Source organism: Dermacentor silvarum, chromosome 1 (assembly GCF_013339745.2).
Source record: "Dermacentor silvarum isolate Dsil-2018 chromosome 1, BIME_Dsil_1.4, whole genome shotgun sequence".
NCBI lineage: Eukaryota > Metazoa > Arthropoda > Arachnida > Ixodida > Ixodidae > Dermacentor > Dermacentor silvarum.
The window spans coordinates 451,985,444-452,009,828 of NC_051154.1; the positions used below are offsets into that span (position 1 = coordinate 451,985,444).

The window sequence follows — 24,385 nt, forward strand, 5'->3', positions numbered from 1 at the left end:
TCAGTATGCTTTCTCTGACCTTCTCCCAAAAAGAACTTCATTTTTTTTTTTACTCGGAGGTAACACCGCACGTGCTTGTGGCGTATATATATGCCCACATGGTATATATATACCCACAGTTGTAAGTCAGCACCGTGTTCGTCCTTTCTTCTTGTGTTCGGTCAAATTTGCGCTCTTCGCCTACTTTCCCACCATGAACCAACTAGCCCAAGCCACAACCCTAGCAAGCTCTACAAGAGGTCTGCGGCCAGTCAGTTTTAGAACTACAGCGATAGCTGTTATGAGCTATCGTTGCGCACACCTCCATCCTTGCCTCCCAATGCCATTCTTCTTCGCCTTTTTTTTAGTTCTTGTCTTTTCTCACTTTATTTTTATACCGTTGTCATTTAGTAGCATAATGCATTTACAGCAAGGCAGTGAGGTCGGCCCGAGCTAGGCCGTTGTCAATATTTATTCAGACGCGTATCAGAATAAATCTTCAGTTGTTAGTTCTGCGTCATGTTGTGTCACCTTCGTCTCCAGTGGCTGTCCCCTCACGCTGGTATCGCATCATACGAGCTAACAACGATATAGCCAACTCAGAACAATCTCAAATAGGTGGCATGCTTATCAAGAAATACGACACACAGAAAAACGAGAACTCGCAAGTTTATTTAAGCAATTCGCTCATTTGCATAATGATAGACTTTGTACGTCATATTTTCGCAGATGCATGACTATGCGAAGAATGGTAAGAATCATCAAGGATGAGTTACGATTCTTGTTTGCAACTCTAACTGAGCTAAGCACTCATGATATAACCACTTTTCGGTTGTTCTCTTCGTTTCTGATACGAGTTAGGTATTCGCATGCATGCGCTATACCACCTTAGTATTCGAATGTCCTAATATTTGAATATCACATGCATCGAGGCTGTGCTTGTTCATGTGTTAGCTTTTCTTAGTTAGTTATACACAATTTCTCGCTGTTGGCACCGTTCGCAGGTGCGGGCTTGTCAGCGCGCCAGAAGGTGCTTCCATTGGTTGAATCACACCAATGAGAGAGTGATGTTCGGTGACGTGCGCAAAGTCTCGGCTTCTTGTAACATCACCAGATGGCGTTGCCCTCCGCGCATAATGGGCGGCGAAACCACTGGATGGCACCCGCAGTGTCGTGGAAGTTTTGCCGCGTCGAAGTCACTGAAATGTTGCCGCAGTTGTGATGTCATCACGGCTGTTCCGTCATCATCATTCCAGCGTCTTCATCCCGTTGTCGTCAACAATGCCCAAAACATCGCAAGCTGCTGGCAGGCTGCTGGTGAAGCGTTCGCCTTCCTAAGGCAGGCGTGCGTATACCGCTCGTCAAAGCACCTGCACTCTCCCTTTTCTCCGAAGACACCCTGAATCTGTCGACGCCTTATTCACACGACTGATGCCCCTGAGCTTTTCCCGCCTCTTGTGCAACGCTTTTCCTGATGCAGAACTGCGCTATACCCTATATGTGTGCATAGAAGCCCAAGCTGAAAACATCGAAATGCGCCCGCTCTTTGACGTCCCAGCCATGGCAGGCAAATATATAAGCACACGTGCACCTTGTCGGTTTCAAATGCTCGCATACGTTCTTTTTTTTTTTTCCTTTTCGTCTAACCCTAGAAGGTGCCTTCGGCGGGAAACACGAGAGAGAGAGAGAGGTTGTTTGAATTACTAACAACGCACGCCAGTCTCCGTTATCGCGTGAATTCACGAGGACAAAAGTGTTATATGGTTTCCCGATGTCCTGCTGCAAGACAGGTTTCTGTATATGACCTAAAGAAACATTCGAGACACGAGTTCCAACGTTCGGCACCCACTCACTTCGAATTACGCACGACTCACGATTGCTTCGAGATGCTCAATTTCGAAAGCAGCCAGCCGGGTGTAAGCAACTTTCGGCTAAGACGTGATTTGTACCGTGTGCCGTGTACCCACGATTCTCTTCGCGAGAAAATTCGAAGCAGCTGGAAAACGATTCAGTGTGGCGCGGAGGCGAAAACGAGTTCCCGAGAGCCGCTCAAAAACGTGCAGAATGGATGAATGACGTCGTCGCGCGGGGTCTCGATGTCACGATGAAATGAGGCCGTGTCACGACTGAAATCGGTGAGCTTCAGTCGTGGCCAAGAGGCGCGCAGCGTGCCTGCGACTCAGCAAATTTGTTTCCGCTCACCCCTTCAGCCGATGCACTCGGACATCTTCGAGGCTGGCACTCTTTTTCCAGAGAGAACAGTTTTAGGCTCTGGAGGACCAGACGCATCTGCAGATCGCTTTTTTCAGGTACAACACCGGAAAGCTAGGTGACATCTCTCACCTTTTGTGGGAGTGCACAGTGTTCTCCCAACACCGACGCAATATTAAAAGCAGGCTACCCGCAGCCCTGGGTCGCGAAGTTTCCAGCAATAGATGAGGCCAAGAGGGGAACCCAAGCATAGAAAGAGAATCCTGGATTCTCTCCTGCGGTACCCCTGTGAAAGGTGTCTGACTGCGCAATCGTATTTTGCCCTGCCGATGTTTCCCTTCCTTCCTACCTTGTCGACAAAATGCACAGAAATAGCGCATATGAAACACAGCTTAAGGAAGGACACGACATTTGCGCTAATATTAGCAGAAGGGAGGCCCATGCTAAATGCATGAGCATCCCATGTACGTGCGTGCATGCATGCGTGCGTGTGTGTGTGTGTGTGTGCGAACTTGATACGCAGTACACTGGAACCCAAAGTACAATTTTGTAAGGGTATATTGCGCCCTGCTCGAGGAAAATCACTTGTTCATGTTAGCGCATGAGTTGTTTCCTTCCCGAGTCAACGTATTATTTGCGCTATTTCTTGCATCATGTTGCGCCAACAAGGCCGCATCTAGGGTGCCTCGATGTCCGCCCCGCTACAGGGTGGGGACACAGCTTTTTGTGGGCGCCATCTTGGTTTCTCTTCGCTGGCGCTGCCCGGCGTGCAGCGAATGAGCGCTTTCGGTAAAATGCGCGGAAATTGGGCTCAGTTAGTCCCTTTTGACGGTAGGTCTTGCGCATACATTGTTGGTCAGAAATAGGTGAGGCTTTATTCAACGTTAAATTTAAGCTACGCTGTTCGGTAGTCCCAAATGCAAAGCTATTCAGTCTGTGAATTTTTGTTTGCGCAGCAACAGTACTTATGATGCTGCGTTAGTGTAGAGTTATAAAAACCCCAGGTAGTCAAAATTAATCCGGAGCCCTCCACTACGGCGTGCCCCATAATCAGAACTGGTTTTGGCACGTAAAACCCCAAGAAGAAGAATGAAGAAGCGTAGAGTTATTCTTGACAATCTGATACATTTTCTTTAATGGCGGAGCATGGCCTAAGCTGCTGTGGACGTCTTTTCGTCACTTTCACAGCACTCACCGTAAAAGAAACAAAAGAAGCAAAAACCGCTCACGACAGGATTAAAAAACGACTGACAACACACAGCACTAACTGAAACTTTTTTTTCATTATTAATTGTAAATTTGTCAGCTTCAGACGTTAATGAGCACCACATGCTATTGGTCGGCTTTGCCTTCATTCTATTTTGAGCGCTTTTTTCTCCCTCTGCAAGTATAAACCAACTCGCCCAAATTGCTGCTTCAGCTTAGCTCCAATTGCTTGGCCTGTGCGTTGAACCACTGTTACTCTTCTCTATATTTACCTCCTACTTCGGATTTCATCCTTTGCATTAATTATCCGGCAAACACTCGCTGTTTCTTCTCCGTAGCGATCCTTTTCTGAGTTATTCTGCTCAACACACAACCAAGAGCACCACCGCCTACATATGCATAAAAAAGTTGCAGACCTTAGATTTTATTTTTGTAATTATCTACGCAACGCTTCGAAGCAATACTCGGAAGACAGCATCACCACAAAAATGCAACCGAGGCATATCATCTTAGGCCTAATGCTGCTAAATTTCTGCTTATGAAGCTGGAAACCAGATATTGGTATCCTTGGCAGAAAGCGAAAAAGTGAATGTACTATCGACCAAAAAAGTTTACGGACCGCGGGATCTCAGAAAACGCTAAATATCCGAGCAGTCTTTAAATCTGGCCAGTAAAACCGTACATCACAATGTTGTTCGCATATACCAGTAGAGGCGGGAAACGGGAATACCAGGCTGCGTTTTGAGGCTGCGAAGATATTCAGCTTTTTGTGAGATCCCTTTGTCCGTAAACTTTTTTGGTTGATAGTACGTGTAAGAGCATATATGTGGTTTTATTGAACCAATCGGGTCACACTGAATTGGCCTCAGTTTCACAACACTGAATTGGTGTGGATTAAAATGAAACTGAAATGAGTTAGGAAAACGGAACAAGTGGAACTGTAGAAACAACATGGTATTATATGCACAAATACATAATTACAAGAAAACAAAAAACACATTGCTAATCACAACCAAAAACTGCCATATCTGGTCTTTTCGATTTGCCGCAGCTCAATAAATTACACCAGAAAGAAACATTGCTATTCACAAATTAAAACCGCCATGTCTCAACTTTCTGATTTGCAGCAGCTCCAATCAGTTACACTAGAAAAAAACATTCAACAACCGGAGCCCATCCTGACGATTCGCCTCGGACTGGCTGTCCTCGACATAAAGCTGAAATCGAGTGGGGAATTAAACAGCATTTTAAAGCTACAGTGAGAACAACGCCGTGTGCATATGCTGTAGTGCACGTAAGAACCCCAGTGTCAAATAATCGGAGCCTCCACTAGGCGTGATGATATCAGAACGGTGTTTGGCAGTAAAACCCCAGAAGAAGAAGAAGAACTTCTCGTTCCTATGCAGCCATCCTTGTTGATTCTTTAGAGAGTAAATGTATCGTTATGACGGTGCTTAATTTCTGCGTCCGTGAAAACAGCAGGCTCAAACAATGATTATGATATGCGGCTACAGCGAGACAAGTATTTAATTCGTGTATAAACGTTCAACAGCAGCCACACGGCTTCATCCGCACTAAGTCTAGCTCTTTCGTTGGCCTTAGTCTTCAAGTCAGCTGTGCTGACGCGCAGTGGAGGTCACGTCTCGGCCCTTTGCGCTGCCGAAACACGTGAAAACTTAAAAACAGGGGCTGCTGTGACGCGAACAAGCGAAAATACCTTGACATATGCTACGACAAGTCAAGAACTCACCTCGCATATCATGGTGCTGTCTCTCTGATGCCAGCAGTCGCGTTTCACTTGCGCCTCTCTTTTTTTTTTTTTCCTCGCTCGCTGTTACGAGGGAAGCGAAATATCCCTTGGCCTTTCGAATGGGGAGCAGCATACAGTGGCACACAGCAGCTTGTCATAGATTTCGTTCAACAAACGACTGACGTAACATTTTAAATCAAACACCAACGCGTCTACTACACTGTCCCCACGTTAGCCACTGCATTTCTTGCAACGCAATGCCAGACACTTTCGAACCAAACCAACATGGCTGCCCGCGAAGATGCGGTGGCACGGCCTAGGTCAAACGGTGTCCCCACCCTGAAAGCGGCGGCGCTGGCATCGAGGCACCCTAGCTGAATCTCTCCCATTACCTAGATGATCACCAAAATAGGGGATGTTGCACCCGCTTGTTACAAATAATGCATTTTCAACAATAAACATTGTATCCGCAGGCTTTACATGTGACAGTTCAGAGGAATGCATAAAGTTTCGTACCGAGATGATATTTTCCTATAGGCAAATATGGAGCTCAAACACCTCAACGACCATGATAATCACCGGCTGGTTCTGTTATCTGGCGTGTCTTCGATAAATAGAGCTAATTGTGAAATTTTTACAGATCTTGCGGTTTATATTGGGCACTGCACTGGAGTTGCAGCGCTTCCTTTAAAGCATTTGTGTGCTTTAGATGCAGATCTAGTTGATTTTACCATTTTATCGAGCATACTGTTATTCGAAAACCCAGAGTAACATTCCAACTGTATTCGATTCCTTATTATTTCACGAAACCAATTCAACCTTTTCATATTTCGAAACCAATTTACAGCAGCCCTACCAAGGGCAAAAAAAAATAAAAATAAATAAACGTTCAAGGAACACCAACAATACTCTCCATAATACAATGCGACGCCTGGGAAAAGGAACAGGGGGGTGGGAGGAGTGCTTTTTTTTATTTTTATTTGTTATAAGAGGAAGAGAGAAATGAACACTCTAATTTTATGTGAACAGAAAACGCTGCTCGTGAACAATTGCACAGTGCGATAAAAAAAAAAGAGTGGTCTTGCATTGTTTGTGCAGTGAGAATGATTTCATGTTATTTTCCGAAGTTAGCGTTTGTTCTTATCAGTAGCAGTCGTCCTTCAAAATGGCTTCAGCAAAGGTCGAACAAGAACGGTCGATATCTTCGTTGCCTGTGGTCACATGGCGCCACTGTCAAACAAACAACCAAACAAACAAGAAAAGAACTGGGCTAGGTAATGTAGATGCCTTGAGGAGGCCTTTCTTTGAGGACGCCTTTATCACATGCAGTATCATTATTATTTATTTTATAAGCTTCATGCCAAAGCTTTAGTGCATTTTTCTGTCCTTATATAGAGACTCAAAGTTAACTGTTCTGCATGCCAGATTACTTGACAAGCCTTGCTTAGTTGCTGGCGTTTCTGGCGGATAGCGTTCTTTATAAAAGCCAGATACCCCGACGACGCGAAGGCAGCTTTCAAAAGCCCTGAGCACGTGTTTACAAAGACCTATTCAGGCAAATGTTGGCTGCGTCATCCTGTCTTCAGGAACAAATGGCATCCAGTGTACTGCGAGTACCAGGTTTCAACGGGTTGAGACAAGTGGTCTCCAATGAACTGAGTCCTAGGTTTCAACAGTTTGAGAAAACGCCCATGACAAGTCATGCCGATGTGCATTCGATGAATTCGGAACTTGTCGAACTCGGGTATGAATCTGCAAATAACGCAAAAATAACTGCATCGTGGTGCCAGCAGTGCGCCTACGCTCCCAAACTGCCAGTTAACAGCCAGTGGCGTTTCGCTTACGTGACGCGTCGTAGTCGCCACAATAATTATTGCAATGACACGTCCCCATAGTTGTATCGGCTTTCACCGGCACTAAGGTAAACACCGACACGTCGTCATTGAGCATCGGAAGCGCAAGCAACAGATGTGTCAGCTTGACAGATGGTCACTGACGATGCCGCTGCTCCTGACTCTGCACGGGTCAAAAGAAGCGCACATTAAGCTTCTTGTATAGCCACTGTGAGTTCGCGCCTCCCGTTCCTGGAGCCTCTATACATATACGCTCGGCAAACCGGAACACTTGGTTTCTTATTTTGCAAAAGTAGTGCCGCCGGTAATACACAGCTCTCGGTAACGGCTAGGAGACACAAGATTGACATTCATGACCCATATCGCCATCAAAATTCTGCCGCAAGACGGTGCTACGGACAACAAGTACGTGTAGGTAAACGATTGTTGCTAGATTCCCACTACCGGGGTGCAGCAGTTAGTGGTAACAAAGGTGACAAAAAGAAGCAGATGAAGTGTCGTGCGATAGCTGTTCTATAAAGGCAAACAACCAGTGGAAAGCGAGAATATTTGCGCAATGTTTTCCGGTTCAAGCAAAGCAAAAGTAAGAAATTAAACGGCTCAGTTCAAATAGCCTACTTATAAACAAACCACTATCGCCATTTTTCTGCGGTGTTGCAAGGCTCCGTGACAGGTTAAGAGAACCACATTTTAGGAACGTGCGGTTTTGTGGTATCGGAAGGAAATATTCGTACGCGCCATGCTTAAGAGGAAGCTTAAGCTCGGGCCCTCTGTAATTTTGTGCATTCATCTAGTTCACAGGTAAGCAGGTCATGACAATGAAATTACTAGGCAAATAAAATTGAGTTGGTGGCCATATGGCAGGCTATCTCAAGACATGAACAGCAACTTGCCGATATGTTCGCAAAAGAAAAGTATGAAATGGGAACTTTTACCAGCTATAATGCGTGCGACTGAAGCTTCCAGGATAAAAAAAATGGCTCGCCATCACGGCCTTCTGAAAGTAGATGTCTAGTGAAGCTGTGGAAAACCGCCACTACAACTGCTGAGGGGCGTATTCTTTATAAATACGAAAACATTATATGGCCCATCCGGTGTTCATATTCGGTGGTACAAAATCCCATCTGACCAAGTGATGACGTCACGTTTGACATGATGACGAAACGTGACTAGGTCATCACCTTAAATGTTGCGTGATGACATCATCACGTTGAGCGTTACGTTACGTGTAATGGTATCGTCACGTCACTATATCGTCTGATGACGTCATGTGATGACATCATCAAGTCGAACGTGACGTCACGCGATGACATTTTTGTCAAGTGATGATGTCACCTGATGACGTCATGTGACGCCTCTTGGAGAAGCAGCACACAGTGCGCTTCCCACTCCTTTGCACGGTCTCCGGGATCGGCCCACATTTTTGTGTAAGCAAAAGTCGCGCACGTGGACACGAAAAATCCCGACCAATATGAAGCTAACAGCTTCGCTGTAAAAGAAAGTCTAAACAGCTAGGGACCGCGCCACAACTATTGGAATGGAAAATGATAGGAGTAACTTCAAGATAAAGAGCGAGCGGGTGTAGCCGATATCCTAGTCCAGATTAAGAGGACGAAGAGCAGCACTTGTAAGTGGCGCCAAAGGTTACCACATGTGCAGTAGCTTCGCGTCACTTGAAAACTTTAGTACAAGGATCGCATTTAATTAAGGACTAATTAACCTTGCGGAAACCGTAAGTCATGGAACCTTTTACCTTGCGGTTTCGCTGTCTACGTGTAGGTCCGTCAATGAAAGCCGCCTAAGCTTTACACATAATCCTGTGAAGTCCAACGAGTCACATATTCGCAAGTCTGGTATTACTGCAGCAGGTCGGCTCCACGAGCTTGGAACGCGCATGTGTGTGTGTGTGTGTGTGTGTGTGTGTGTGTGTGTGTGTGTGTGTGTGTGTGTGTGTGTGTGTGTGGTGTGTGTGTGTGTGTGTGTGTGTGTGTGTGTGTGTGTGTGTGTGTGTGTGTGTGTGTGTGTGTGTGTGTGTGTGTGTGCGCGCGCGCGCGCGCGTCTGTGTGCGCGTGTTGTGTGCGCGCGCGCGTGCGTGCGTGCGTGCGTGCCGGGCGATGCAGTAAGTGACTGTCAACTGAGATAGTGGAAGCAGACAACATAATGAGAGTACAGTTAATCACGCGAAGTCTTCTTTATTTAGCAATTGCCTGTTCTCAATTCCAATACATTACAAGAAGGAAGCCATATGTGAAACCACATGTGAAATGGTCCTTGTTGCGCTAACACGAAATTGGAGAATTCTGAGCAGCTAGAATGTTAACACATCGTTCTCCAGTAGGGTATAGAGAAAAACAATAGCCTGCGATTTCGCTCTTGCATAACTTTTCCTTCAACAATTAACAATATGGCTCATCTCTTGGATTGAATTCGTGACGCTTGGAATTGCGCTTCAACATTCTTAGTTATTGCTCTTATTCAAATACGAAAACAAATTCACTTTTTATTCATTATAAGAAATAGATTTCGATTCTCGCTACACCGATGACAAACCGAGCTATTTCAATATCATTAGTAGACTTTGATCACTTCATTATGGGCGTTACTGCCCCTTTACGTTTATAAAGCGGGTATTGAGCAGGAAACAGCGTTAATTAGACGCCCGTAAACCAGTATTGCACCCCTAATAAACATTCGTCCGCATCACTCTCACATGCTTGCTCTCTCAACAAAAGACAGTAAATAATAAAGCTTCCAATATCTTGCCTTTAGCATTACAATAATTAATTTCCCAGGCACATGCAATGCAACCGACCGATGGGCTTCCTTTAATTGTGAGAAAAAGAAAAAGCAACCGTTTATCCTCAGTCACCCGACCGACCGACTTGAGCTTGTCTCGACAAGGGCGAGGAACACCATGGCGCTGTCAGACATCTCCGGCGCCGTGCTGATCCCGGAACACCTCCTTGAGCTCTCTCAGCCGGGCCGAAACGTCAGCCGCCATGGCCGCCGCCGAGAGGCCGCCGCTATCCTTGATGATGAAGCACTTAGGCAGCTGCTGGATGAGCACGGAGAGACCCAGGTACGATGTCGAGTACGCCCGTGCGTCGACGCCGCAGCGCGTGCGTAGGCGCGAGATAGCTTGCTTGAGAAGGGTGGTCATCTTGGCCCAAAGAGAACAGAGCACGGCTTCGAACGCCTCGCCCTCCAGGTTGACCCTAAGCGAGGTGACGCAGGCCATGACGCTCCGCAAGAGGCCATCCACGTCTGCTTCTTGCGCCATGGTGGTCTGCGCCCGGAGGACCTTCTCGAGCCGGGGTTCAACCCCGGGCAGTAGCCGGTGCACAATGATGTCCAGGAGCCTGTCCTTGGAGACACCGACGACAGCCAGGGCGTTGTGGACTTTGGTGTCGACGTCTGTGAATCGGGAGAGCCCCTCGCCGGAACCGACGTACGTGTCGATAATTTTGGAGCGTACCTGCTGAACGTACGCGAGGATGCCCATCAAGTCGTTGACGGCGACGCAGAGCCTGGCGGGGACGGCACAGCCACTGTCGCTGGCAGCGTCCTGACTGCCACGCTCGTCCTCAATCTTCCGCTCGATGGCGGCCGCGTAGACGGTCACCCACTGCTGCACGCACTCGACGAACGCGAAGCTGCACGCGTGCTCGGGCCACTCCAGCAGAACCCAGATGCTGACGACGCTAGCGTTGATTGCGTCCGCCGTCTTTACAAAAGAGGAACTGTATTTGACGTTGGCGTTCAGGGGCGCTAGGTCATCGGCGGCCACGAATTCTACTACGGCCTCGCTTGCTCGCGACGCCAAGTTAAACCAGCGCTCGACGACTCTCGGTCCGAACCACTCGCGGAATCGCTCCACCTTTAGAACGTCGGGGTCGACGTTCACCATGGGGAATATTTCTTCTAAGAACGTCTTGATCACCAGGAAGGCTTCTATAGAAGCCAGAGTCTTCTCTTCCTCCTCAACGGGCGGGGATGCGATGACGCCACCGACCTGCCGAGTTACCCACGGCCGCAGGTAAGTAACTAGGAAGTCGTCGAGTTGATGAATGACGATGTTAGTGTACGTCTCGTTCCAGGATTGCTGGAACAGCCGGTTCGCCTTCTGTTGGTGGCTCCGAATTTCTTCGAGCGTGGCCGCGACGATGGGCAGCGTGGTGTTTTCGTCCCACTTTTCTACGATCTGCTGGTACCATTCTTTCTCGTTCTTCTGAAGAGCTACCCGAGCCGACTCCACGATTGGCATAGAGCTCATTTTTTCCATGAGCGCGCACACTGACAGTGCACCGGAGAGGTCCGTGACGTGCAGCTCGAACTCCAGGTAATACTGGTTGTGGAGGTTTGCCAGCTGAGCGTTTATGTGTTCTGAGAGGCCCTGAATAAGTTGATCAAGGGCGTCGCTGACGAAGCGATGCCTCGTGCTACCCAACTCGAGCTGAAGTTCTTTCAGGAGCAAATACATCACCACGAAACTGATCTGCGTGTTAACTTTCATCCTATGCTCTGTGACCGCCTGCAGGTGGCAGCAGTGGGCCTCCACGTCTTGCATATTGTTCTGCATAGCGTGCTGCCGGAGGAGAGTCAGACCGCGTCTCCCTACGCAATCCGACCACTTGGTCCACCGCGCCACGCTGTCCTCGGCGGTGTTCTCGACGTTGTGCTCCAGGAAGACGAAGCTCAACGCATAGTGCTCGCGTATCCTCTCCAGCACGCTCATGTCGGCGGTCGCCACGGTGTGGAACGCGACCGAAAGCTGCACCTTGGTGTCGACGTTTCGTCCCGAGGAGTCCTTGAGGGCGTACCACTCCTCGACGCCGACGCAGGGTATCTCCTGCAGCGGCTTCTCCAGTCGGCCTACCAGTTTCAGTGCCGACTCAGGCTTGAAGTAGTGGCTGAAAAGCTGCCTCAGGGACTCGATCAGAGCGCTCACAGAAGCGGGACGGGCGAACATCCTGACGGCGTCCCAGACATTGCGCGGCTCCTTGGCGAGCACTTCCAGGACAAGGCTGCTCGTCGAAGGTTCACGCACTTCGACGGACAGCTCGACGGTGGACTCGGGAAGCCACTTCCGCTTGGACACTTCCGATGTATTCCCGTCACTTTCGTCGGCCCATAGGCGGCAGTGGGCGTACTTCCTATAGCTGACGTCAAAGAGACCCTCCGCGTCCAGAAGCTTCACCTGGAAGTGGAAGCGCACTTCCCCGCCGTCACCATCGCCGCCGCTCTTGGCGTCCTCGAGCTGCCGCTCGCAAACCACAAACGTGCGTTCGCCGAACACCTCCCTCACGAGCTCCGTCATCTGGGCCCGCGAGGCGTTGTATGGCCTTGCCTGCTTGCCGACGCTCCTCTGGATAGTGCGCAGGCACTGCAGGCACAGCTCATACCTGCAGCTGCGCCTGAGAACCTTGCGGAACGGGCTGCGATCCATCGGGCTTCGCGGCCGCGCCGGCTCACGTCAACCGGACGCTTCTGCTGCTGCTTTCTGCTGCCCCTGTTGTGCCGCAGCGAGACCTGTGTGCGGGCGGTTATGCCGCTTCAAAGAAGACGACGACCAAAGGATGTCTTCTCTTATCTTGTCTCCAAATACTGGCTCATACCCACCACGGGGTATTGGTCAACTCATGAGGACTCCATCATCGTATACGATGTTTTCGCTTTCTTCTTTCTCTGCGCGTGTGCTGGTGCACTTCAAAACATGCGCGACCGTTGAACATCGCAGCCAGATTTGCTCTACTGCGTTATGAGAGGATCGGTTTAACATTGAATAACCCTTATGAAACTAGCATTGACCTTTCTAAATGCTGAGTCAGCATGGCCAACTCAAATATAAACGACAGCATTGCGGCGAAGCAAAAGAATACTTGACGTATTCGAGTCATAAACCCGTAGTGGATATTTGTTCTTTTTTCTCTTTCTTGCCTAACTAGAGATTCCTGTCTAGTAAAATAAAGCAAATCGCTCGGTATTTCTTTTTCTTCTCGTTCTCCTACATCGCAGGTGCGCAATACCGAGTGCGAGCTATTCCAAGTTTTCCGAATTCAGTCACCACTTTCTTTTAGACTCTCCCCATGTACGAGGTTGCGCAGTAGGGAACACACAGCAACATCTTCTTTTCACAAAGGAACACTTGTTTTTTTCTGTCGACAGGTCGCATATCTGCTTCTGCAAGCTCACTCTGTGTCCTTTTCACTTTACTCTTTAGTTTGTTCCATTGTTACACGACTTACGCCGCGCACTGTCGCCTCTCAGTTCGCGCGCAGCTGGGGCCAAATGCAACTACAAAGAATCGGCGTCCCACTAGCGGCGTGTTTCGTATACGTGTCCCTTACGTATCTCTGCGCATTGACGTCAAACTTCGGCCCAACCTCAGCTGCTACCCCCGTCTTTATTTATTATTTTCTTGGTGCAAAATAGTCAACTTTCTCACCTGCGTCCACGCCTAGCACAATTGTACGATTCATTCTTGTTGATGTCGATGTTGAGTACTTTTCAACATGGCACGGCAATGACCACACAAATCATAAATTAAATAGGTATCTATTAATCTACATTACGCATACTATGTGGCAGTTTCCTTCTTGTTCAGCTTCTTCTGGAATAGTTCTCTAACGCACGTCACAACAGGCGACGGTTCAGGTAGAATCGACCTCGCGGCAGCGTGAGCTTGCAGCAGTTACAAAAACACTGATTTGTCCTGAAACATTGATTTCAACTTTGCTTGTCTGTTTGCAGCTGACCTCAAAAGCACCGAGTGAACAAGAAAATAGGAAAATGTTTTAGAGATGCGAGTGGCCGCGCACTTCGCGATGCTTCGTAACGTCCGCGCCTTTGTTGTTGGTATTTTGTGTCTTACAAAACGACATGTTGGTCTAAACTTACCCGCGGAATGCGCGATGGACGACGGGAGGCTAACATACAACGAAAAAGGAAGAAAGAAAATGCACCGCCAGCTCCTGCTGCATCGACTACTATCTCCTGGGTAGTAGTAGTAGTAAGTGGTTCGTTGGGAAAGGGAAAAGGTTGGCGCTATCTTCTGCAGCCCTTGAGGGAGCACGGCTCAGCGCCAATATCTCCTGGGACGTTGCTTAGAAGGTCAGCACAAGGCAGCGCTAACTCTCGCCAGAGTGGCCCCGGCGGTTTTAAGTATGTTGTCTCAAAGCCAAACCTGTTTCTCCATCTGGGAGCGCGGGTCGGGTTCAACCCAGCCCAGCTGATCGACCGGAAGCTGGGTATGTGCAGTCAAAAATGTGGCACAGGCGGACTTGGTGTCCCACTTTCGCTTTTCTGCTCTGGTTTGACATCCGCGCCTTGCGAAGTAAATTATTTAAGCAACAATAAGAACAACTAGTTTAAACGAGAGAAGTCAAATAAATTCACGATCGTCCCTCTTCCTGCCGCCACTGAGTCGTCGTAACCAATGATTAATTATCACATCGCTGGCCTTCCTGAACGCTTTTATGTCCTTCTTTAAGGTTCACAGGTCTTTCGAGAGAGAGAGAGAGAGAAAAAAACTTGATTTGAAGAAAGGTGGAGAGGTCGGCCTGAGTGAGGTTCCTCTGACCTGCAACTCCACGCTAGTGAAGGGGTTTGAGGGAGAGACGGAGATAGAATGTGAAGAGGAAGCAGGGAAGTATGAGATTTATAATCAGCCTTTGCCAAATTGGGTTTAGATCTGGCTGTTCGATTGGGCACGCTCATGTAGACCTGAAAGGCCGGATAAAACTAGCATGACACTGTAAAAAATATCAAAAGCCAATGATAGCGTAGAACACGAAGCTTTATTGTATGGATAAACAAACCTTGATTTCCCAAAATATATAATAAAATGGTTTAGTGAGTTTCTAACTGACATAATTTTATTTCTCTCTGAAAGGACTTTCTTGAAACAGATGACAGTTACGTGGGGTTCCACAAGGAGCTGTCACTTCACCTTTTTTGCTTAACATATTACTAAGCTCTATACCTTGTCATAATGGCATATACACATGTGTATACGCAAATGACATTGCCTTTCTTGCATAAGACAATGACATACACTCTTAATATAGTTGATGGCAAACGTACCTGTGCGCCATAGAAAATTGGTTGCACAATACTCACCTCTCCCTTAACGTCAGAAAAATGCTCATAGTTTTCCCTTTAAGAGATCCAATACATATAAACCTTACCTACCGCCTGCAGAATATACCTCAGGTGAGCTCGATAAAATACCTGGCATAATATATGACAACCAGCTTCGTTGGCACTCGCACATTGAACATATAAAGAAAGGAGTGCGAGTGCGAGGAATGCTAATGAGGCTTTGCAACAGTCGATCGGGGATGCGGAGAGACTCTCTTGTGCTGATTTATAAAATGTACGTGGGGCCAATTTTGGAATTTGGATGTGTTCTACATTCGGGTGCATCTTAGGAGGATATATAGGTAGAATTCTTAGTAGCGGTGAACATTGGCGTACATCCTACGCCCATTGGGTAGGATCGGTTGTGATGGGATACCGCAGCCTCAAGGCAACATTTCCATCGAGCTGGAAATGCTGAATATATACCCATTTCCTGCTTTTAGACGTTTTTAAACTGCGCAAAAAAAAAACAACGAGGACACACGAAAGAAACACCCCGGGCGCAGTTTCGTTTGTATCTTTCGTGTGTCCTCGTTTTGAAGAGCGAAGCTGCTTAAGCCAGCCGTAATTAGTGGATTGTGGTTCGTATCAAGAAACTATCAACAAATAAACTTTCTTGCCGAGGCGGGATTCGAACACGCGTACCCACGGGTCCCAACGTGAGCGTCGTAACAAGCCTACACAGCCACGCTTGCAGAACGTGCATTTATGCGGACCATATGATTGCGTTCGAGCGTCGTCGTTTTCGTCCACAGCTGTCGCGTTCCCACGCTGGTGCTCCAAGGTAAATACACCTGGTAGCGAAGCTTCCATAGAAGCCCATACGTTCAAAACATGGTTGCTTACCGGCGGTTCATGGGGCTTAGCGCCATCTGTGTGAGGAGGGAACACTTCCGGTGGAAGAAAAAATAATTTGACGTCATATCCGTCAAAACCAGAAGTGACGTCATTTTGTTCTCATAGGCGCGAAATTTGTTTTCGGAGACCTGCCATTGAGCTGTATATTCAAATGCCCCGCCATTCAACTTCATGGGCGTTCCGAGTTTTCAGCGCGAAAAGCGATGCCGGAAAAGATCAGCCGTACGGGTGTCGAAATCGCATCACTGCAGACAACATACTTTCTTTGGAGGCCGACGAACGGTTTGGGCGTAGATTGCGTATAGACTGCTCGTCCTTTCGTCGGACGCCAAGCCCGTCGGCCAGCGCTGTTGCACGAAAACAACTAAAGTAAACAAGTATCTGACGGTCGCAACTCACTACTTTTGACTGCACAGGTTAAGAGACAATAAAACTAGCCGCGTCACCTAATTCAGACAAACGTCGACATGCAAAACAACACAACATGTGAGGCGGGCATATTGTAACAGGTGAACTTTACGAGCGCGCCTTTCCACGCACTGCAAGAGCTGCATTGCATTGCAACTGATAGTGGCGTCAACGCCCGCCGCTATCGATGGGCGCTCTCACGGTGGGCGCTGAAACAAGGTATTTATTGATAATGATCAAGTAAAACAAGAGTGGTATCTTCTTTTCTCGCCATGCGTATATAAAATGGATTAGGAATTTTATTTTAGTTGAATGAATCTAACTGCGTCTCGCTTTAATTTAAAAACGGTTTTTTTTTTCTTTCCCAGTGTTTATTCCCTCCAAACATAGTCGCGCTTCAATCGCTGCTCCCATAAACACCCTTGCTGATCTCGGTGACAATTGGTTCTGAACCGCTTTTCGCCCAAAGCTTCGCGACCTATGTGGATCGACCTTGGGTGCTCTGTGATATCACGAAGAGGTTTTGCATGCTATGCTCGGGAGAGAGATAAAGAAAATGAGAGTGAGAGAGAGAGAGAAAGAGACGCATTCACGGAGCGGGTCTGCTGGAACGCGTTGTCGGCTTTTCAACGTGGTGTTGGTGCTGCAAGCTGCGCTATGCAACGCGCAGTGACGGCCGTAAGTCCAAGTCGCGCGAAAAGAAATTATCATAATCATGAGTAATAAGATGAAAAGTTCGCGCGCACTTCCCGAAAATGTTGGACTACGATCGCCCAGCTTCGCTATTTCAAGCGTTGCACGGCCGAGTGCAAGGTTAAGCGTTTTTATTTTTTTTTTCGAGCAGTTTAAAAACATCTAAAAGCTATGAACGAACTAGCCCGCCAGAACATCCTACTAAAGTACATCTCCTGCTTCAGATCACGAATGGCTCTCTCAGCCAAGCCGTTAGCTGCTGGATGATAGCATGGTGCAGTGGCCCTCAGCACGATTCCGCGCTGTTCCGCCCACTCTTGCAGTCGACGGCTCCTAAATGCTGGCCCGTTGTCGGATACCATTACTTTCACATTCTTAAACATTTTTCGGATCATGAAAGCAATAACGGTGTTAGCGTCCCCTCCTCCCGGCTTCCCAGCCATCAGGCTGGTGCACTCGTCGACACATACCAGGAACGCTTTGTTTTTTTTTTTTTTTTTTTTGACATCTTTGGACTTTTTCCGGAGCTCGGCGAAGTCAACGTGCACAACTTCAAATGGTGTTTTCGAGTAGTTAGGCAAGGTCACCTGCTGAGTAGGTTGCCTAAATTTCACTTTATTTGGCATTCATGGCACAATTGTAAATATATCTTGGTGTCTTCTTTCATTTTTGCCCATATAAATCGTTTTGTAAGCAACATGTAAGTCTGTTCTCCAAATTCCATCATGGCCGCCTGAATGAGGGCTGTTATGATACAGATCTAAAACTGGTGGGACCAACATTTGAGGCACTGCAATTCTTCCCTTCTCGGAGGGCTGTAAAGCTTTGGTTCCCTCCCATACTTTGGCGACGTTCATTGTTTCCTGATGAGCTGATCCAAATCAGCATCTTTCATTGAAGCACCTGGACGGTGACTGACTTCGAAGTCGAACTGCTGAAGTTCGCCTATTTTCAAAATAAACGTAAGTGCTTCCTGATCAGTGAAGAGCTTGAAATGCGTGCCTTCCAAGTATGAACGATAATATCGAATGGCTTTCAAAACAGCCAGCCAGTAACTATGGTAGACAACTACACGATGGTGTTGATTTCTTTCTCAGTCTCGCTGGTACAGAACTGCTCCGGCTCCGTGATGAGACGCATCTGTACTAAGTTCGAAAAGAAGGGTAAAGTCGGGAAGGCAGAGGACGGGATCCGAAGAGATCACTTGAACCAGATGTCTGTAGGCCGCCTCACACTCCTCCGTCCAGCAGAACGGTACGTCCTTATGTCTCACCCTTGTCAAACATCGTGTTTTCAATACATAATCATTTAGAAATGCTCTGAAGTGGCCGGCCAAGCCCAGAAACACTCGGAGTGAATGGATGTCATATGGTTTAACTAGCTTTGGTATACGTGTCACAGACTCGTCCTTTGTGTTCTTGATGGTTCCGTCGAGTACTCTACCCAGAAAAGTCACTCTGTTCTTGAAGAATTTACTCTTCTTAAAGTTGATTTTCAGAGCCGCCTATGAGAGAGCTGTGAGCACATGTGCAAGGTGTTCTCCATGTAAATTCTAATTCTTGGAGTATACAATGATGTCGTCCACGTAAACGTTGCAACAACGGCTAATGCAGGGTTTCAAAACAGTGTTAATTGATCATCTTTTGCAACCAGCTTGGCGAATTCTTTCAGCCAAACGGCAGGCGATTGTATTCATAAATATCAAAAGGGGTAATAGATGCAGTTTACTGCTTTGTCTCTTCTTCAAGTGGCATTTGCCAAAACCCTTTGCAAAGGTTGATCCTAGAAAAACATGTGTAGCCGCCGGTTTCATCGATAATGCTGTCTATTTTGGGCACTGGAAATGGATCAGGTGTGTTTGGCTGTTAATTATCCTATAGCCCGTACTGAGCCGCAGGCTACCACATTCTTTCGGAGCTATTCTTATCGGTGATGCACACGCGGACACGGACGGCAGAAACATGTTGGCATCCAGCACCTTTTGGAGTCCTTTGAGCCACGCCTTCTTTTTCCTTGTTAGATTGCATGGCTTGTTTCGTACCACACTTGTGTCAGTTAACTTGAATAGGACTTGAAACTTGGTTTTGGCTGGCGGGTATCCTCCTAAACAGACCAGTTCTGGATAAACTTGGCGAATGTCGTCCCCATTCTTCGGTAATCGCAGTCGCTTCGAGCTGGGTCTGCGTTCGCATTATCCCCGCCAGGGCACACCGACGCAGTGTCATCATATTAAATATTCAGTCTCATTAACTTCATGTCCGGACGGGAGAGCAGAAAATCGTATCCCACGTTTTAAATAGACAAAGCTAGTACTTCTGTTGTCTGTAACGGATATTTCAATTTAGCAAATACCCATTCACAGTGTTCATGTTTGTTCCCGTCATAGCCCGTACAAGTATTCGTTTGCAGGGGAATATATGTTCTGGTTTTGCTTTGTTTTTCTTAATGATGGACACCGAATCACCGCTGTCCACAAGAGCTCGCATGGGTTGTCCGTTCACTTCTAGCTGAATATACAGTAGGCTTGACGACATCAGCAAGACGGTCCCCGTAGTCAATAAAGGTGCACTTTCTATACCTGTTTTTTTTTTCTTTTTGCTCTCCCTTGCCAAACGCTTTACCACGTGTGGTATTAATGGGTCCTCAAACGTCGGAACCCCGGTGAAAAGCGCTGGTAAGTCGTGTGGAAAGTAAGTTCATATCTTGGGAGCATCTTCGCGATGTTTGCTGGCTCTCTCCAGCCAGTAGTGCGGAAAAGCTTGCAACAGCTCTAACATTGCTTCGAGCGTTTCGAGACATCTAACCTGAACCAGCCGCCGCAGTTCCTTTGGTAGTCTGTAGGTGTAGCGTTAACACGGATTTTAACGGCAGCTTCGGCTCAGCAATCTGAAGGAGGCGTTGCTTTTCAAGGAAATACTTGAGTGTAGAACCAGACTTGAAGCGGTAGTAAATTACCTGGTCCCGTTGTTCTACTGCATTTCTTTGAAAGGTTGTCTTTGAAAAAATTTATTTCCATTTGGACCATGGTTCGTATTTCCAATACAACAGACGCGACTCATGACATTTACTTGCTAGTCCAGCAAGAAATGGTCGCATGTTAACTAAACGGTCTCTATCGGACTTCCATTCATTGTATTCTGCAGCCAGCTCGTAGAAATCTATCCACCTTTCTGGACTGTCAGAGGAGCCGTCGAATATCTCTGGTCGTACATCTTTCGAAACGACGACTCTCACGAGGTTTCGCTGCTGACAGTATCGTTTCAGTGACCTTGTTTTGCTGCAACATTTGCTGCTGCTGTATCTCCAATGACTGGAGAATAGCTGACCGCACGTCAAATAGAGATGGCTTAATGCTAGGGCATGTGTGAAGCTGCGTCAACACAAGTTGGCCGAATACGGGTGCTGGTAGATTTACTTTTGCTGACCCTTTGGCGCGAAGTTCTTTGGAAGACATGGAGGCTTCAGCCAATACAATGCTGACGAGAGCACCTGTGTTTATGTTTTCAGGAAGGTCGAGGGCGTTTTCGTGTCAAACCTGGCTTTTTTTTTTAAACAAGCCCCCACCACACTCGTCAGCAAATAAGGTCCCCCACATCGCGGTCTCTATTGTCGGCTGCACCAAAATATGCAGTTGTACTGTGCGTAATAACACAGCCAAATATGATGCACGTCGCCATTCTTCACTTCTTTATTCTACCCTTTTCCGTTCCCTCTTCTGTTTCCATCTACTTCGCCAGGTCTCTTCATGTCCTTTTCTTTATTTAACACGCAAAAAAAGATCCCAACCCCAAACTTTCTGAACCATTATTCCAAACTTTGTTTTTGTGCGCCTTCGTTGCTTGAGGTCCCCCTACTTTTCTACCAACTCCACCGCGTTACGCTCAACACCACCCCTGGGCTGAACAAGACACTACGCTTCTCTCAAAAATTCATTTGAGGTGTCTATGAAGCGCAGCGACTACTTTTGTCGAAATGGTTCATACCATCTATAAGGAATTAGCCAAGAATCGGGTGAGTTAAGAAAATTATTTTAGGAGACTAAAAGGTCGACTGCAAACATACATGTGCACCATAGAAAAGTGGTTATAGAATATTCACCTCTCCCTTAACGTCAGAAAATGCTCATAGTTTTACCCAAACAGACAGCTTGGCGAGAGTGATGCTCAGTGATCCAATTCTTCCGACCCTTCCTGTATCAGCTTTCATGACTACTGGTACGTTAAAGAGAGGGGCAGTCATTGGACACTATCGTCAGCAGACTCTTGGACACTATCGTCAGCAAAATTAATCGATTACCGATACCTCCTATTTCTTTGGAGCGGAAACGTCTGCCGTAATATAAAATTTGAAGATGTTCACCAAATTCTTATGGCGAATACCTGCATTAAGCTATTATCTGCATCGATCTGATATGACGCCCTCATCTTTGCGCTCGTACTGCGGTGAGGATTAGACAACAGAACACTTCTTCCTTTAAGGTTGCCGTTTTTCACAATTAGGAAAACATACTTTAATATGACAATTTCGTGGTCCTGGATTGAATATAAGAATTCCGGATATTCCATCTTTGGGGAGCTTCTTCCTTGGGGCAATATCATAAGGACGTTAGTGCAGCTGTTGTGGGGTACATAATTGAATCAGGACGATTTCTTTTATAAATGTCCAAATTTCAATTTGACTTTTCATTCTTTTTAGCTATTCAAAATTTCTCAATAGCGATTTTTTTAGACTCCTAAAATAATTTTGTTAACCACCCCGATTCTTGGCCGATCCCCCATACATGGTATGAGCCACTCTTAGAGGCAAACAAACAAACAATGAATTTCATGATGAGAGCTGCGCAGTATATACTGTCTGTGCAACTGTGAACGTGTATGCTTCACATACATGATTCTTCGCGGGCAGGGAATTTTGAAGCTCATGATTGCACCTTCAGGATGATTTCTCTCTAGATTTGTTCATTTTACTTAGATTTGTGCTTATTCACTGAAGCAATGATATTACGAAACAGCAGACATAACGGAAATTGCGGTTGTTCATCTTCCTACTGGTATTGACTTGCGGGCACTGACACGCACCATTATTCATGAAGAACTCCCCAGTAAAGGGGTAAAGGTTCAACCTAACTTTCCCTGCTACGACTACTTTCTCCTTTCTCTGTGTCTGGCCTCGGGAAATCATTAAAGAAATGTTAACGTCAGTAAACTCCGCTATTATACGACCCGCGACGCCTCAGCTCCTCATCTGCCCTCGTATGATGCCGGCGCTGCTGCGATCTCGCCTCTTCTTGGGCATACCGTTCGGCCTCCGCCTATCCGCCCTCCCACGCCTTCTATATCATCAGCCCCTTCTGGACATCCTTACTATTTGCCTTCGCGCCCCAACCGTCCAGACTGTTATTACAGCGTAAGTTGTTATGGGCTCATTCCAATAGCCGTTTCGGTTCGCAATGGTGACCGCCGCCGCCGCCGACGGTGTCCGGTGACCGTAACCACTATCGCCGGAAATGCGAAAAAAAAAGTACCCGGTTCCCGCCTGAATTGAACCCGGGCCCGCCGCGACTGAGTCAGATCCTCTACCATTAAGCCAGGTAAGCGCTTGCTATCAGGTAGCGGAAAATGCCCTATAAACGCGCCTTATATAGGCAGGCACGCAGGCGCAGACGACGAGATGCGATTCAGACGAGGCACGCAATCAGCGCGATCCCGAGCCTCCGCCAGTGTGGTGGTGCCATCTAGTTAAGGCACCTGCAAACATAGAGCTACGTGCGCGGCTACAATCAATCATCATCGGGCACAGCCGACTGCTGTGCAGGGAGCATTACGAGCCACCGCTCACCGTCGACGCCGGGAGGACAGTTCAGATCGTTCTCGTCAAAACGAGGCGAAGAGACTTTGCCGCGAAGACCCTGTTGTGCTTGGTGCAGAAATTCGAGCTACTCTTGAGCCGCTCCACCTGCTGTGACTTACGCTGTGACTGTGCTGCTTGTGCCGCGCGCGCAGGCCTGCGACATTTAGGGGCGAAGCACCTTAGGGTCGAGGCTTGTCCGTTCGTCCACGTTGTCCGTGCTCACGACCAACGTTGGCCACGCCGTAGCCATAGCAACCAGGAGGGCGGAGGAGGGCGGCGCGGCGCATGCGCACGCGGTCTCCTCCTCGCCAGCTCCTATAGCTCACTTCCCGACCCCCCCCCCCCCCTTCTCTTCTCTCCGCGGCGCGCTCCCTCATTGCCCACGCAAAAGACGTCGAACGACATCCCATACTAACAAAAGCAGACGTCCGTTGCTTTACCGAAACGTGGAACGCGAGACCACACATCAATGAATTCTTCCCCGTCGTCTGCACAGAAGAAGCAGAGCGTTCGGCGGGTGATGTTGGGATGTACGTGAAATTTCCAGAGATAGCGGTGGATCTCGACCTACCAATAACGAGCTAATCTCACAGCGGCGAACACACTGCAATAAAATTATCCAACGGAACCGTCGCCATGACAGTGTACTTGGCCCCGAATCTCTCCCGAGGCAACGTAGAAAAGTACATCGATCTAGCCATGCGCGAATACAAAACAAAGTACTAGAACAACCCCTTCTCACTTGTCGGAGACTTCAACTGTAGACATCACGGACAGCGACTCGCTTGTGCAGTATATGACGTCTCGATACGCTCTACGATGCATTTCGTATGACTAGAAACAACCAACAACCACCAGGGGAACGTGCATACAAGTTGTCTTTGCCAACTTCAGGGTAGATCCGATTGAAGAACCATTGGCTCTACATTTCACGGACCACAAAGAAGGGATAATGAAGGGAAAACGGAATCCAGAACTCAACACGACATACGAGTTATGACAATTAAAACATTGTATATACTATACACACGCGTTGTAACTCATTTACATGCACGAGTGGGCAATGTTACGGGTGATTTACGGTAAGAACGATCCCCAGTGCTTCGCCCACTCGTCATGATTCACTTCGTGGAAATGCGTGGATTTTTTAGTGTTGATTTTTTTTTTTTTTTTTTTTGGGGGGGGGGGGGGGGTACTGAGGCGCAGCCCTCACATATTATAGAGTTTAAATTTTAACTAACTTGTAACTTGTAACTAATTCTATCTTGTAAAGCAGCGTTTAACGGTGCGAAGGAAAGCCACTTGCTAGCCGGACTAACACAACCCCCCTTATCGAAAAGTTGGTTCCAGCGACATCCCGATTGTTCGACCATACGCGATAAATAAAAAAAATACACGGGGAGAGTATCTGTATTCAGAAACGTGAAGGATCAAAGGT

General features: G+C 47.5%; 1 protein-coding gene across 1 annotated transcript; it reads right to left on the reverse strand.

Annotated features, from left to right (window-relative positions):
* Window positions 1-9,922: 9,922 nt before the first annotated feature.
* LOC125944196 (protein unc-13 homolog D-like) lies at window positions 9,923-12,445 on the reverse strand. Its single transcript, XM_049664518.1, has one exon. The coding sequence runs from the start codon at window positions 12,443-12,445 to the stop codon at window positions 9,923-9,925; it is 2,523 nt and encodes an 840-aa protein (XP_049520475.1).
* Between the last annotated feature and the right edge of the window lie 11,940 nt (window positions 12,446-24,385).